This window comes from Capra hircus, chromosome 19, assembly GCF_001704415.2.
Source record: "Capra hircus breed San Clemente chromosome 19, ASM170441v1, whole genome shotgun sequence".
Taxonomy (NCBI): domain Eukaryota; kingdom Metazoa; phylum Chordata; class Mammalia; order Artiodactyla; family Bovidae; genus Capra; species Capra hircus.
In genome coordinates this window covers 33,788,800-33,804,997 of record NC_030826.1, presented here as the reverse complement: position 1 = coordinate 33,804,997, position 16,198 = coordinate 33,788,800, and the positions used below count along the sequence as shown (strand labels likewise).

Here is a 16,198-nt window from a genome sequence, read left to right as displayed (position 1 = left end):
TCAGTTCCCTGCCGTCCTTCCTGAAATCCACGGGACTCGGGACCCTGGCAAGCAGAGAGTTGGCTGCCGAATCAGTTGTAGGTTGCAGTGTTTGGAGGTCTCTGACTCAATGGGGATGGAAGTGAGGCTTGCTTTAGGAGTGATTACTAGCTCTCCTGGACAACCTTCAGCTGGTGTGGGCTACGCTGAAAACAGATTTTGCCGCAGCCTACAAAGAAGTGCGCTCAGTCCACTGCCTTGGCACCTGGGCCCACCACAGAGAACGCCTCTCCTCTCTCCCTGCGTGGCTCTGACCGGGGCGGCCAGCAGCCGTGGAAGTGGCCCCCTCACTTGGGCCTTGTACACCTTGTGGCCACCCTGCCAGTGCTCATGGGATCACTGTGTTGAGCTCTGGGCCCATTTTCCCTCACCCTCTGTCCTGAGGGAGTACTGGCTTTGGTGCAGGGAGGCAGTCAGAGTGTTTCAGAGTGACACTTCCGCTGGTCCCCAGTGCCCCCGAGCCTGCCTGTCGAGTACCTGGGGCCCCCAGCTCTCCTGGGCTGCTTGCATTCAAAGCCCCCGAGCCAAGGCCCACAGGTGCCCCCTCAACTCAGTGCCTCCACACACTGCCAACAAGTTGGTCAACCCACAGCCCACACTGCCTCAGCTCTGGGGCTAGAGGTAGAAATTAATGGTAAAATTAGTGAGTTTGTTTTCCCAGAGTTTCTCAAGTGCTGGATGAGGTTTGGGCAAACCAGTGATACGTGGTGTCACCGTTCTGGGTGCCTTCCTCTCTGTGTCTCATGCCCTCACTGTCATGGGTGATCCTTTCTGAGCACCTGCCTGATGCCCAGTGTGAGGCGAGGGCTTCCCCTGGGCCCTGGGGATCTGCCTTGAACATGCTGGCTTGGAATGCAGCATGGAGGGGTCACCCTGACTGGCCTCGTGAGACGCAGCGGAGATCCAGGCCAGGCCGTCAGCTCAGCTCGTGTGGTGTGCTGTCTCCATCAGTGGTTGTCTCAGGCTGGGACACTAGCCCTCTTTTCCTTTTCTTGACACTTAGCCTTTGGAACTACATTTTGTGGGCTTTTCCAGAAACGTGGAAATGTGCCATATCTTGAGGCTTTGAGTCTAGAACATCTGATTCTTAGAGCTTAGATTTTGTTGGTAGTGAAGGCTGTTTCCAACTTTGTAGGTGCCCTTTCTCTGCTCCCTGAGCTGCTGGCTGCCCAGAGCCCAGGCACACATCTGACAGGCTGGAGTCTTGGGGTGGGTGCGGGCATCGTGGTCATGCTGCTGAGTTTTCTCGGAGGCTGCAGCCTGTCCAGTTCAGGTTCTTCCTCCCGTCCCTCCAGCTGATGACCGGCAGCCGTGCCCTTTCAGAAAGTCAGAGTCAGCAGGCAGTGCGCCCATGGGTCTCCTCCCGCCGCCTGCTGGCAACTTAGTGACGAACCCCATCGGGCCAGTGCGCCTGTGGCCCGCTTCTCCACGTCTAGGTGGTAAGCTCAGCATGGGTGGCACAAAAGAAACTCTGCTGGTTTTCTCATTGTAAGATAATGCCTGTCTACTCCTGATCATGTAGAAAGTGCAAAAGGAAGACGGACACACTCCGTGATCTCCTTAGACTGCTGATGTTCCCGTGTGGGGGTGTCCTTCGGAATGTTTTTTCTAAGCGCATGCTTTTCTAGGCCTGCAGGTTTGTTTGGATCCCTGCCGTTTCTATCACGACGTCGTTACCCCAGCTGCCAGGCCTCTGGGCACAGGCAGTGGTGGGGCCTCATCATGGCCATCTGTCTGGGGAGAGCCAGAGAGTTCTTACTCTGAGGAGGAAGCGAGGACCAGATCAATACCCATATCCCCCACAGCCAGCTGTATGGACAGACCTGGAACTGGGTCTGAAGTATGTTTTGTGGGAGCAGAAGGAATCTAATGTTTTATATTGCATACATGCTAGAACAGTGTTACACATGTGTCGTTTGTAACAAAGCACACATCTCAGAAGGTTACAGCATTCATTTGCCCAGGGCTGGCTCTGGGCAGTGAGAGCTCATGGTCTGCAGATGAGGCCTGGCCCTCTGTGGGCCTCCAGTTCAGGAGAGGGTGGGCACCTTGACGGTGTGCCACATGGAGTGCCCGGAGGGGGCCGGGCAGGCGAGTCAGAGGCTGTTCTCAGCCTGCCCGCAGTGGGTGGGATGCAGAGGCTCAGAGGACCCCTCAGCTGACTCAGATAACTTGCTGTGCATTTCCACATTGCTGCACAGTTGCACTTGACTGTAGAGGTTAGAGCTCGGGTGGGTTAGGGTCCGTGGAGCAGGTTGAGGTGGTGCTCTCTTCCGGTTTTGTGCATCCCCTGTGCTGTCACAGGCTCTCACACAGTGCCCCGCCTGAGGGACACACTCTGAGAAGGGACAGTGCGGATCACAGTCTCCACCCTGTCTGAATTGTATCCAGGTTCTCACAGTGTGGTAACAATGTGGTGAATACCTTTGGGCAGAAGGCTGCTTTTCCAAGGAGTCTTGATGTAGAATTGTCTTGTCTTCAATGTAGAATTCCAGGAAGTGAGGTTAGTGGACAAGTGTGTTGAAAAGTGAAAGTGAAAGTGAAGTCGCTCAGTCGTGTCTGACTCTTTGCGATCCCATGGACTGTAGCCCACCAGGCTCCTCCGTCCATGGGATTCTCCAGGCAAGAATACTGGAGTGGGTTGCCATTTCCTTCTCCAGGGCATCTTCCTGACCCAGGGATTGAACCCAGGTTTCCTGCATTGCAGGCAGACGTTTTAACCTCTGAGCCACCATGTCTTGAACTTGGCAGATGTTTTCCCAGCAGACCTGGCCCAGGTGCAGCGCCCCCAGCTGGGGTGCAAGAGAAGTGGCCATGCTTGGTGGATAGCTCCGAGCCCAAAATGGGTACTGAGATTTTTCTGAAAGATAATTTCTAGTTTCAGTTGAGTTCAGTCGCTCAGTTGTGCCTGACTCTTTGTGACCCCATGGACTGCAGCATGCCAGGCCTCCCTTTCCATCACCAACTCCCAGAGCTTTCTCAAACTTATGTCCGTTGAGTCAGTGATTCCATCCAACCATCTCATCTTCTGTTGTCTCCTTCTCCTCGCACCTTCAATCTTTCTCAGCATCAGGGTCTTTGCAAAAGTCAGTTCTTTGCATCAGGTGGCCAAAGGATTGGAGTTTCAGCTTCAGCATCAGTCCTTCCAGGAATATTCAGGACTAATTTCCTCTAGGATGGAATGGTTGGATCTCCTTGCTGTCCAAGAGACTCTCAAGAGTCTTCTCCAACACCACAGCTCAAAAGCATCAATTCTTCAGCGCTCAGCTTTCTTTATAGTCCAACTCTCAGTCCATACATGACTACTGGAAAAACCATAGCCTTGACTAGATGGACCTTTGTTGGCAAAGTAATGTCTCTCCTTTCGAATATGCTTTCTAGGTTGGTCATAACTTTTCTTCCAAGGAGCAAGCGTCTTTTAATTTCATGGCTGCAGTCACCATCTGCAGTGATTTTGGAGCCCCCCCAAATAAGGTCTTTCATTGTTTCCACTGTTTCCCCATCTATTTGCCATGAAGTGATGGGACCAGATGCCATGATCTTAGTTTTCCAATGTTGAGTTTTAAGCCAACTTTTTCACTCTCCACTTTCACTTTCATCAAGAGGCTCTTTAGTTCTGCTTCGCTTTCTGTCATAAGAGTGGTGTCATCTGCATATCTGAGGTTATTGACATTTCTCCTGGCAGTCTTGATTCTAGCTTGTGCTTCATCCAGTCCAGCATTTCTCATGATGTACTCTGCATATAAGTTAAATGAGCAGGGTGACAGTATACAGCCTTGATGTACTCCTTTCCCGAGTTGGAACCAATCTGTTGTTCCATGTCCAGTTCTAACTGTTGCTTCTTGACCTGCATCCAGATTTCTCGGAAGGCAGGTCAGGTGGTCTGGTATTCCCATCTTTTGAAGAATTTTCCAGTTTGCTGTGATCCACACAGTCAAAGGCTTTGGCATAGTCAATAAAGCAGAAGTAGATGTGTTTCTGGAACTCTCTTGCTTTTTTGATGATCCAACGGATGTTGGCAATTTGATCTCTGGTTCTTCTGCCTTTTCTAAATCCAGTTTGAACGTCTGGAAGCACTGTTCGCATACTGTTGAAGCCTGTCTTGGAGAATTTTGAGCATTACTTTGCTAGTTTAGTAGATGAAAATTTCCATCAGGATATTCATTTTAAAAGTTAGTTTCCTGTTTGTAAATGTTGCTCTATAAGAAATTGCTATAGGCATGTAATCTCAGTTTACGACTGAATTAAGAAAAAGGGCGTTCTGTCTCTGTTGAAGTTCTGGTGACCATAGCATCCCCCTTACCCCGTTCCTCCCGAGCGCCTGCCTGGGGAGCTGTGGGTATGGCCCTCACCCGGGTGCTCCCCCCCCCACCCCCACCCAAGAGTGTGACTTCCCAAAGCACCAGGAACCATGGAACCCCCGGGAAAGAACAAGGAGGAAAAATGGCTTCCTGTTCTGGACAAGCTCCTAGCTCCCACCTTGCAAGCTGATGACCTTGTAACGGACAGGGTTTACTGTGCAGCCCAAAGAGAGCAGCACAGCTAGGACGGGCTCTGAGTCCTGCCAGCCAGTGACAGGGCAGCCTTTGTCTCTGCCCAGCCGCCCATCCCAACCGTCGTCCGCGCTGCCTCCTTTCTTCCTGGGCTTCGGCTTTCGCACACCTCAGGATGGTTGGGACCAGTGTGTGAGGTGTGCCCTGGGGAGTCACAGCTTCTGCTCACTGGAAACTAAACTAGAAAATGAACACACAGGTGCGTGGAAAGAGGCAGGTCGGGGAGATGGCCTAGCTGCAGGCAGGTCTGGAGCGCAGGTGAGGCCCCCAGTCTGTGGGCTCTAGGTGCCTGGGGCAGGGGTGTCTGCACTGAGCCAGGCTGAGAAGAACCCCTGCCTGCGGAGCACCCCAGTGGGGAGAACGTGCTAGGGGGTGGCTCCAGAGCCGAGGCTGGAGGGGAAGCCGAGGTGCTCTTGCCCGCCTGAGGGCCGGAACGAGCTGGAGGATTCTGGGGCCTGTGTGGGGGTGGCAGAGCAGGGGTGGGGTGGGTGTGAGCAGTAGAGAGTCGAGGGGCAGCTCCTCCCCATGGCAGGAGTGTGCGGGAGGCGGGGCCCAGACGTGTGTGCTGGGAGCGCCTGGGACCTGCGGCTGCAGCAGCACTGACACAGGTCTTGTCCCCTGTGGAGGCTGGAAGCCCGGATCAGGGTGCGCAGGCCTGTGCCTCTGAGACCTGCGCGTGCAGGGAGCGTCCTGCCTCATGCTCCCCCGGCTCCTGCTGCCGGAGGCGGCCTCGGTGTCCCTGGGCCACGGCTGCCGCCCTCCCCTCATGTCTTCGCCCCCATCTCTTCCCTGCCTGTAAGGGCACAGGTCACGTTGGGTGTGGGGCCCACCTGCTCCATTGTGACCTCAGCTTAACCACTCACTGAGGACTCTGCCACAGCCATTTCCAAATCCACTCGTGTTCTGAGGTGCTGGGGGTCAGGCCTTCACACCTTTGGGCCTGCTCTGCCTTGACCCCTCGGCAGGGCAAGGCTCTCGACCCTGGTGAAGTCCCACCTGCTCTCTGCCTGGCAGCCTTGCTGCCTGCCCCCAGGCCATGCTCCAGTGTCCCCACCCCCTCCCCTGTGTGTGTTTGTCTTGTCCCTCCTTACTGGACACAGGCCCTGGGAGAGCAGGGGCTGTCCTCTGGCCTGGAGAAGCGCCAGGCATGGTGTACACAAATGTTAGGGCCGAGGGCTCCGAGCAGCTCAGGGCATGGGGACAGCATGGCATTGGCTTTTGAGTTCTGCCGACTCTGAGTGGCCTCCCTGGGCCCCGGCTCCCTCCTCTGTGGGAAGCAGTCATGGTGAAGAGCAAGGCCTTAGGTTGGCCTTTGTCCCTTGTGGCTGTGGGACCCTGGCGAGCCACCTGATCTCTGGGCCCCAGCCCTGGTTTTGGGGTGGATTGGGAGGCAGGACCCCATCTGGGCTGAGGGTTGGGCAAGACGCCAGGTGTGGTACCACTGTCACACGCCAGGCACTGGCCAGGTGCCCCCCATAGGAACTCGTCTGGTCCTCACAGTAGCCCAAGCCGCGGGAACCCTGTCTCCCATCCTGTGGGTGAGGAGGCCAAGGCGAGGGGTTGAGCAGTGGCAAGCCCAGGTCTGGGCTCAGACTTCCAGGCGCACCCTTCACCAGGGCTGCCTCTCTGAGGCTGAGACCGTCAGCCTGGATGGGGATGCGGTGAGGTGGAGCCCACACATGGCAGGAATTGAGGGGGCTGGTGGGCGAGAGTCAGGAAAGCACGCCAATGTGCAGGGCGTGCGTGTATGTCTTCTGGGTGGAATCATGAGAAAATGTCAGCAGCTGTTTCCTCTGGGAAGAGGGGTAAGGGCAGGACGAGTGGGCTGGCCCTCACTTCCTCTTACGCTGAAGTATTTAACACAAACTCCGGCATCTCCCCTCCCCCATAGCCTGACAGTGGATGGAGTGGACAGCAGCCACTGGGCCGCCTCGTCCCTGCCCGCGTGCCCATCTGCCCACTGTTCTGACTGTGACGTGCAGCCAACTGTCTGTACGGACACTGCCCGGGATCTTGTCCCTTAAGTCTGACTGTGCTCACGACCCTCATGTGCTGGGATGCTGGGCCGGCCGTCCTGCAAAGCAGCCCTTGGTCTGGGTTTGTCTGCCTCAGTCCTTTTCCTGTGCTTCTGTGAACCGGAATCAGATGTAGAGTCTGCGATGGGATCTAGACAGGGTTTTGCCAGGACTGCCGAGTGGTGGGCAAAGGGCAGAGCATGGTCGTGGTCCAGCCCCTCTTGTCCTGAAGGTCACCCGGCTGTGGTGGTACTTCAGTCTCTTCACATCTTGCACCTTTTTGGCTTTTCCACAACATTGTTGTTCAGTTGCTCTGTCGTGTCTGACTCCGCGACCCCATGGACTGCAGCACAGCAGTCTTCCCTGTCCTCCACCATTTCCCAGAGTTTGCTCAAACTCAAGTCCGCTGAGTCAGTGGACATGTTATTTCCACAACATATTTATGTATTTTCTCTCTTTCAATGTTACCTGGGGTAATCTGAGCTTATTTTCTCATAATTCATCTCACTTGACTAAAAACAGTCTTTCCTGCTGTCTTCTTGTGAGCTGGGAGAGGGTGGGCCTGGAAGGTCTCCCAGGGGACAGGGTCAGAAGCCTCTGCTCTCTGTGGCAGTGTCCTTGGTGGCTGAGGTCATTGCTGACTCAGGAAACAGCCTGTGGAGCACAGGAAGATGTCGCCATGCTGAGGAAGGCCCAGTAAGCACTTCACTGCAGTTCAGTGATGAGGAAGGAACTTAGCTGTACGGGGACCTGCTCACCAGGGGCAGAAAGCGGCCCTGGGCTCAGCGCGGGTCAGCGCCAGCTCCACAGCCCCTCCCTCGGTGGCCGACAGAAAGGGGAGGGGGAGGCCACGGCTGCCAGAACCACAGTCCTCAGCCCATGTAGGCCGTGGGCCACCATGGTGTCCATCTGTGGTTTCTGCCCCGTGAGACAGGGGATGTCTTGTGGCTGTGGGTGGAGTGGAGAGCAGTGACCTGGGCAGGGCCAGCCCCCAGGGTGGGGGCAGCTTGTCTCGGGCCTTCCCACCCCTCCCGCCCCTCCCATCGCTCACCTCACAGACTTGGAAGCAGAAGCCTGGAGGGGTAGCATCCGGGTGCAGCTCCCTGCTGCAGTGGGGTGGGGACAGGCCGGGTGCCTGGTGTTGCTGGCAGGCATGGGGTGGTGGCAGTGCTCAGACCCAGGTGGGGTCTTCTTGGCACCGCATGGCCAGGCCCTTGCCTTCTTGCCAGCCCATGTGCCTGGCTTTCTGGGAAGTCCCCGTGCAGAGCCGCCTGTGGGAGGGGGCCTGCAGTCTGCGCCCTTCAACCAGCATCCGTGACTGCAGACGCCGCTGACGAGCTCTCTAGGAAAACGGCAGAACGTTGCCAATGAGAAGAGACAGTTTCCTGTTTTTCTGTTACCTTGAGTGCTTTGCTTTCTTTTTTCACAATTCCCCAACCTTGAGCACTTGAAGTGCCTTGTAGGGGGCATTTGGGGCCCGGTGCAGTCGGCCAGCCCCTGGAGCAGGTGAGCAGGGTCAAGGGGTGTGGCCCTGCAGGAGGTACCAGGTTGAGGGTGGGTTTCTGGTTCTCCTCCTGGCCTGAAGTTTGAGAAAATGTGGTCCTGTGTGGGCTCCTTGTCCAACCTCCCCCTGTACTTCCTCAGCCAGGGTGGTGGACCAGGCAGGACAAATGGGAGCCCGTCACAAGGGTGCCAGCTTTGTGCTCCTCCCCACGGGTCAGGCTCAACCACAGGGAAGGGCAGGGACATGCTCGTGCATCCAGGGTGATGAGCTTGTGTGCACAGGGCCTGCCTTCCCAGGAGAGCACGGGTGAGGCAGAAAGCAGCAGAGACCTGAGAGGGCTTGCTTCTCCTACTGCCCCGTGAGTGGTAGGCCCTCAGAGTGGGGCCCGGCCAAACTCTGGTGGCCGGAGGACCCTTTCAGGCTCTGTGCTCACTGTCCTGTTCTCGGGCACAAGAGGCCCTTTGTGGGGCCGAGATGCTGTCACTAAGGCAGGAGCATCTCCACCGGACGCCGCCCTCGCAGCTGAGGCCTGTGTGCGCTCAGCTGACACTCCGGGCTGGTGGCTGTGAATTCTGCCATCTGCGCGACCGAGAGCCGTGCATCCGCTTATAAAAACCACAGCATTTAGGGGAATACCCTTTGTCTGATTTCCACATTGATGTGGTGAGCTATTTCCGTGTGTGCTGGCCACACATTATTCCAGCAGCGTCAGCTGGGGGGACACAGACGTGCACATTTGCATTTGAAGCCGGGCTGGCCGCGCAGCTGTGCAGAGAGGCACCGAGGACAGGGCGCCTCACTTCTCTGGCCGGCCCTGCAGAGCCCCGGCCCATTCATCCTATCCCGGGCAAGTCAGGTTCTGTGGCTGCACAGCCAAGTTGAGCTTTCCCTGCCAAGATGGGGCCCTCTGTTCAGAGCCCTTTGGGGGTATAAGGTGGGACCTGGGGGCCTGGTTTCCCCTTTGGGAGTAAGTGGAGGATGGTAGATATGCAGGGTTTGTTATAAACTGAGGGTTTCGTGAGGCAGCCTCAGAGACCATTCATCAGGAGCTGGCGGGGAGCAGGCGGCCCATGGGGCCGTGACCTGGATGAGACAGCCACTCTGGTCATGGGAGAGCCTCCTCCTGCTCCCCACAACTGTCCCCAGCTGTCCCGCTTCCCTTGTTCTTGTCAGTCTGGGTGGTGGCTTTGATTCTAGAGCACAAGGATGCCAAAATCTGCCGTCTGTGATGGGCAGAGTTGCACTTTGGGGACCAGACATGCTTTTGTTTGGGGATGTTGTTAAGAAATAGGATTGTTAAGATACATTTGAGGACATTTTGTTACCATCCAGCTTTATTTCTAAAGGAATGCTTTGGAAAATTGGGGTGATGGACTGGGATTGGACTTGATTTTATTTAGAAAAGCATCTTTGTGTTTTTTCCTAACTGCAGTGTTTTTTGCTCTTTGACCTCTTCATTAGCTTGGAGTACACATGAGGCAGTTGGCCTTTTTTTTGTTTTTAACCATTTCTCTTGGTTGACCGTGAATCATAGTGAACACACTGTGCTCCAGGCCTGGTTGTTCCAGATGCAGTCTCCTTGCTGTGTTTACGTGTCTTTCCTAAATGTAGGACAAGACGTAGCCCTTTACAGGCTGCCCCAAACTGGCCTGCAGCCTTGCCCGTTGGACTGCTCAGGGACTCCAGCTCAGTCTTGGTTCTTCCGCCTTTCTGTAGCCAGAGCACAGCCATCTAGAAACTTCAGTATCTGAGCTCTTCCCCACCAGTTAATTTCTTCCATAGAAGCAGATCCTGAGAGGCAGGCTTAAGTGGGAGATTTAGGCTGAAGCAGCGTTTGGAGTCAGGAGGTCTTGAGAGGACCCATGAGTCCACAGAGGCCTTGGGCTTCTTTGAATGATGACCCAGCTTTTCCAGAACTGTTCCCCCAATCATGTAAAAACTCAGCTCCCCTCCTTGATGCCATGCAGCTCTGCCGTGGGGGTAGGTCTGATCCTCGAGAGGTCGGAGCTGGCCGTGTCTGTGCCCAGGATATTTTTTCCTGGTGGGTGCTGGGCGGCTGGTGTGCTTGTGATGTTCCTCAGCTGTGACCTTGAGATGGTCACAGACACCCGTTCTCCCCGCCCAGGTGGACCCATGGGTGTGAGGCAGGAGCGGGTGGCTGACCGCGGAACACAGGTCCTTCACAGTGACTTTGCATCCCCCACAGCCACCTCCCCACGGGTGTCCTCGGAGCTGGAGCAGGCAAGGCCGCAGACGAGTGGGGAGGAGGAGCTGCAGCTGCAGCTGGCGCTGGCCATGAGCAGAGAGGTGGCCGAGCAGGTGGGTGCTGGCAGGGACGCGCGCCCAGTGGGGAGGGCCCGGGCACAGCCACACGGAGGGAAGGCTTTCAGGACATTGGTCCTGGGATGCACCTGCCAGAGGTGCTTCGCGAGATGCTCCCTCTGCACCCTGCGTGCAGAATACGATCTACAAGGTGGCTGGAGAGCATCTGGACCCGGAAAAGGACAAGACAGAGGCTGGAGGGAGGGCCCAGGAGAGGAGAGTGCTAACGTCCAGAGAAGGGCGTGTGTTTGGTCTCCCTGTTACGAGCATGCGTCACGTGAAGATGGCGAAGGAGAGGAAGGAGTGGCCCAGAGGGCCTTCAGAGGAGTTGGCCCTCTGCTGCCGCTTTCAGTCCTGACTTGCTGTCCTGTGGTTAAAAAGGGCGAAGCAGTGTGGCATGGCTGTTCACCCTCTCGCTTAGAAGTGCCATGAGGGACAGGCAGGGGATCACATGGAAGCAGCCGTCGGTTCCAGTGTGGCTGGTCCCCCTGTGACTGGACTATCCTGTAAGGTCCACAGTAACAGACAGCCCCCACGGCGGCCCCTCAGTCCACCAGACCTCCCTATGGGTCCCGCCCCATCCCTGGCGGCTCAAGGGAGGTACAGAGAGCTCACAGGGAAAACGGGGCGGATGGACATGCCCATCCAGTGTGGTTCCTTATCCCATCTTAAGAATAAATAAGACACAATGAGTGTATTCACTTACATTTAATCATATTACCCATTTGTAAAAGCTCAAGCAGCCCAGTCATATATGGTGACTGTGCTTTGAATAAATATAAAATACAATGGACCATTTCTGTTAAAAATCAAAAATAGGAACACACTGGTTTTCTGGAAGCACAGTGGGGGTCAGGGTGAAACGGCCTGTGACATGTCCCCCTTCCAGTTCCTTTCTGGATTGTTTGTGTTTGTTTTTTTTTCCCCTCCCGATTATTTGTGTTTTATGAAGAGATATATTGCTTCCATAATTAGAATTTTAAAGTCATTTTCACTCTGAGAAAGCATTTTATAAGTATTCCTCTTCTCCTCTCTGTCTGTGGTGCCTGTGACCTGGGCTCCCTGGTGGGACTGGAAGTAGGTGGGAGTCACACAGGCGGGTGGGGACCCTGGGCACACAGAGGGGACAGGAGATACTCGCTGTCCACCTTGTCCTCAGACCCTCCTCTGAAGTGACTGGCGACACAGCTTTAGTTTCTGGCTGTGGCGGGAGGGCCTAGCTGGGTGGCGATGTTGTGGCCATAACCACCAGCTTCGAGGTCCATTGTACTCCACAGGAAGAGCGCCTTAGGCGGGGCGATGACCTCAGGCTGCAGATGGCCCTCGAGGAGAGCCGCCGAGACACGGTTAAAGTTCCAAAAAAGAAAGAGGTGAGTGCTTCACGGGGCTGGGGGGTCCCTGTGTGAGACCCTCCCAGGCCCGCCCCCATGGTGTGACAGCAGGAGTGAGGGGAGGGCGGAGGGCACACTTCCGCCTGGGTGGTGGGCCCCCGGGACCCCTCCCAGCTCCCACCCCCCAGCCATGGCTCCAGCCACTGCTTCATAAGCTGCACATCAAGTGCTCTGAGACCTAAAGGTGACTGCTCTGCCCCCAACAGCCATCCTGTCGGAAGGCAGAGTTCCCCCCCAGGGCCAGGGGCTCCGTTGGGGCCCCCACCCTGTTACAGTGCTGCGGGCCTTGACAGCAGCCAGGATGGCCATGAAGGTGGGAGGGTGAGCCAGCCCCTGGGAGAGAGGGCCTTGGGTGACGCTGGCCACAATGGGGCCAGGTGTGTCAGCGGACAGCACCTGGAAGGAGGCAGAGCCTGCGTTTTCCCAGGAAACCCTGAGGACCGGTCGACAGAGAGCACGTGGCCTGTAGGGTGGAGCTGGGTCTTCACTGGGAAGTGGTGATGTGGGGCAGTAGGCGTCCTGTGGTCCTCTGGGCCCCCAAAGGCCTCTCTGGGAGAACCCCAGGCAGGTGCTGGTGATGGGTGAGCTTGTGCTGCCAGGCAGCAGAGCTCACCTGTCCCCTACCCTGCTCATCTCAGCAGCACAGCTCCCACCCGCAGCAGACCACGCTGTTGGACCTGATGGACGCCCTGCCCAGCGCGGGCCCTGCTGCCCAGAAGGCAGAGCCCTGGGGCCCATCCACCTCTGCCAGCCAGACCAACCCCTGGGGCGCACCGGCAGCTCCGGCCAGCACTTCGGACCCCTGGCCGTCGTTCGGTAAAGACCCCCCTGGTACATCTCCCCTGCGCACTTGCTGGATGAGGGAGGGGCTATGGGCACTCTGCTCACCTGGCAATGGTGGGCTTGGGTCCAGGTGACAGGATGGGTGTCCAGGCCTCCACACCCCCTGTAACGCCCTCCTGAGGGCGTTGGTTCAGAGCTCTGTTTCGTCCTGTTGTGAGGAACTTTGCTTGGGCACATTTCTCTTCTGCTTCCCACATGCACTGGAAATGGCTTGTCCCTCCTCTGGAACACACATCAATCCTCAGCCTCAGGATTGCACCCTGGTTAAGAAACTGTATTATATGGCGTGAAATGTCTGAGTTGAGTTGCTGTGATTAGCTAGAAATTATGACATGCTCAAATGACCAAATTAAAGTAATTCTTACTTGCTATTTAAAGCAATAGCAAATCTGTTTAATAGGCTAAATGAACATTTTAGAGTTCTGTTTCATGCCAGCGTAAAGTGAACTTGTGACAGGTGATCCAGATGTGAGCGTGGCACCATCTGTTTCATCTGGGTGGTAGCCTTGGGCACATGGGCTTCCTGATAGCTGGGCAGGGCTTGGCTACAGGCTCTGTGACGGTTTTGCAGCCAGCTCGCCGCTCTGGGAGCACCCCCAGGTACACTCAACCCTGCTGCCATGGCTGATCTGTGGACATCCCGTCTTACAACTTTGGCTGTATCTTTTGTGCCCATGTCTCTTGGGGCCTTTGTCTCTGCAAACCAGAACCCCATCTTTTGTATTCAGCTCAGTTCCCTAGCAGTTTGCTGAAGTGTACCAAATGCCAGGGTCTGTTCTCCCATGCGGGGACCGGGACAGGCGCAGGGAACAGCCCTGCCCTGGGATCACACAGCACGTGGCCCTGGTGCTTTCCACTTGGCACGTTTCCAGAGTTCATCCACATGGTAATGCACATTCCTACCTCACCCCTTTTTATGGCTGAATAATATTCCATTTTATAGATTAAATCATATTTTGTATGACTATTAAGCGGTAAGAGATGATGAAAACCTAGAAATTTTTTTAACAAAGGATGGTTATCTTTGGCTGTGCTGGGTCTTCGTTGCTGTGCACAGGCTCTCTAGTTGGAGCTCGTGGGCTCTGGAGCACAGGCTCAGTAGTTGTGGCGCTCCGGGCTTAGCTGCTCCACGGCATGCAGGATCTTCCCAGAGGAGGGATCAAACCCAGGTACCTTGCATTCGCAGGCGGATTCTTAATCACTGGACCACCAGGAAAGTCCATAACCTTAAATTTTCAAATCAAACCTTTAAATGTTGACAGTGAATTTAAAAAATTACGAGCATGTTTGGAGTTCATCAGACTACAGCTGGAGTGGCCTCGTGTGGTTTGTGGCCTGCCGCTTTGTTGCCTGCTGCTCCTTACCCGATCCAGGGCCAGCTCCTTGGTTCTCATGCACTTTACTCTGGGCTGTGTGAGGAGGTGGCATGGGGGCTGCAGGGCGGGACTGCACCCCGAGTACGTCAAGGAGGCAATCTGATGGGCAGGACACTAGTCATATATGCAGACATGTGGCTCTACACTTGGGCCAGCTTCATCCAGCAGTGGAGCCAGTGTCCTTGAGAGAGATCCTGCCAAGACTCAGCAGAGAGTGAGAAGAGTTTACCAGCTCTGTGCTGGCAAACCTAAGGACTTGGATAAAGTGGATAAAATCACACTCAGCCACACTGGTGGAAGGACACCTGTGAACAGGATAGTCCTAGAGTCACTAAAGGACCCGGGTCAGCCACGCACCTCCCCCTCACCCCCTGATCACCCCACAAGCTTTGCTGGGAGGTCTGACACCCTGCAGGAAACACCTCCCCTTCACACAAACTCCTGTGGGATAGCACAACCTTAATACTAGAAACAGACAGAAGACTCCCAGTGTGAGAACAGACATGGGAGGCCAGGCTCACTTAGGAATATAGATGCAGAAACCCTCAGCAAAGAAGCAATTGTAAAATCAAAGTGAGAAAAACATAAAAATGATATAGTACATTATGAAAAGCCTTTTTTGCAAGAACCAAGTCAGGAAATGCATGGTTGTTGTTTAGTTGCTAAGTTGTGTCTGACTCTTTGCGACCCCCATGAACTGTAGCCCGCCAGGCTGTTTATGGAATTTTCCAGACAAGAATACTGGAATGGGTTGCCATTTCCTTCTCTAGGGGATCTTCCCGACCCAGGGATTGCACTTGTATCTCCTGAGGTGGCAGGCAGATTCCTTACTACTGAGCCACCCGGGAATCCCCAGGAAATGTATTAATGTACCATATTAATAAACCCAAAGAGAAAAATCATGCAGTCATCTTTGTAAAGGCAGAAACAAGTTGACAAAATTCACCAGCTGTTTATTGCAAAAGTATTAGCAAACTAGAAATAATGTAGAGCTTCTGTAACCTGATCATCAGCTTCTGAAAGGAGAAAGCCCGTCATGGTAAATGGTGCCATTTAATGGTAAATGTAAGAGCAAGGCATGAACTCAGCCTGCGCCCCTGCTGTGCGTTGGGACGGGTGGTCCTGGCCAGTGCAGCAAAATAGGAAGAAAAGGAACTCAAAGAGCTCCGCCGCCATCCTTTATGAGAGATGGGAGAGAGTGCGTAGCTACCAGGGAGGGGTTTATTGGAATTGAGAGTTATTACTAGAATTACTGTGAGAATAAATAGGATGAATTTGAGTGATTAGAATTGAGTTTAGTAAGATTGCTGGATATGAAAATTACTATGTGAACTTCAGTTGTTTCTCTGCATAACAAAAAGGTAATTAGGAAATGAAGTTTTAAAAACATACCAGTCCCTAGGACTTTTACAAAAGTTCTATAAATCCCTTATGGAAATAAAAACTAAAGTAAAAAGTGTTATTGAGGCCATGTGTGGGGATGGAGCTCCTGCTTGTCCCAGAAAGCACAAATCAGAGGAAAATCCCGGGGGTCCTGCCCCATCCCAGTTGAGAACTTCTCCATTTTTCAAGTGACCCCTTAAGGAGGGTGAAGGGGAAATCCATGAGAAGGTGTTTGTAACTCATGGAAGAGAATCAGCAGCCAGATGTGGAAAGAACACCACTGACGAGCAATGTGGAGAAAAGCAGCCCCTCGGGAGGCGAACAGAGTCAGCACCGCATGGGGGTCAGGGGGAGTTGTGAGGGGCTCCTGGGGAGCGGCAGCCACACAAACACACCCGCCTCGCCTTCTCTGTCCCAGAGCGGAACGTCACACAGGAAAGCAGCACAGCTGAGCCTCCCAAATAAAACACGTGAACACAGCTTTGTGTTGTGTCTGTTGGGCACCTGATTCAGGGGCCCTGCACCGCTTGCCCAGGGGAGGTGCTGGCCATTGGGACAGGGCGCAGGGGCAGGGTGTGGGCACTTGTAATGCTCCAAGGGGGAGAGCCGGCATGTGGGTGCTGTTGGAGTCAGCCCCCTCCTCACGGACTGTTCCCAGGCGTAGAAGTCTGTCTGTCCTTCAGGGAAGGGCCTGTCCAGACCCACCAAGTTGCTGTGGTGGTGCCCAGGTGTGTGCCCTGTGCTCTGTGAAGCACACGGGTCTGCCAGCAGG

The 16,198-nt window shown here is 54.9% G+C and overlaps 1 protein-coding gene across 8 annotated transcripts in view; it reads left to right on the top strand.

The window, feature by feature from the left end:
* Positions 1 to 16,198, top strand: part of EPN2 (epsin 2) — a 53,401-nt gene that overhangs the window by 30,698 nt on the left and 6,505 nt on the right. For 2 of the 8 annotated variants that reach the window (XM_018064748.1, XM_018064749.1), the window contains exons 3-5: positions 10,237 to 10,430; positions 11,711 to 11,803; positions 12,463 to 12,655. In XM_018064748.1, the coding sequence (XP_017920237.1) occupies positions 10,237 to 10,430; positions 11,711 to 11,803; positions 12,463 to 12,655 (480 nt within the window). The remainder of the gene's footprint in view (positions 1 to 10,236; positions 10,431 to 11,710; positions 11,804 to 12,462; positions 12,656 to 16,198) is intronic. The other 6 variants (XM_018064750.1, XM_018064752.1, XM_018064751.1 and 3 more) reach the window with 6 other exon arrangements.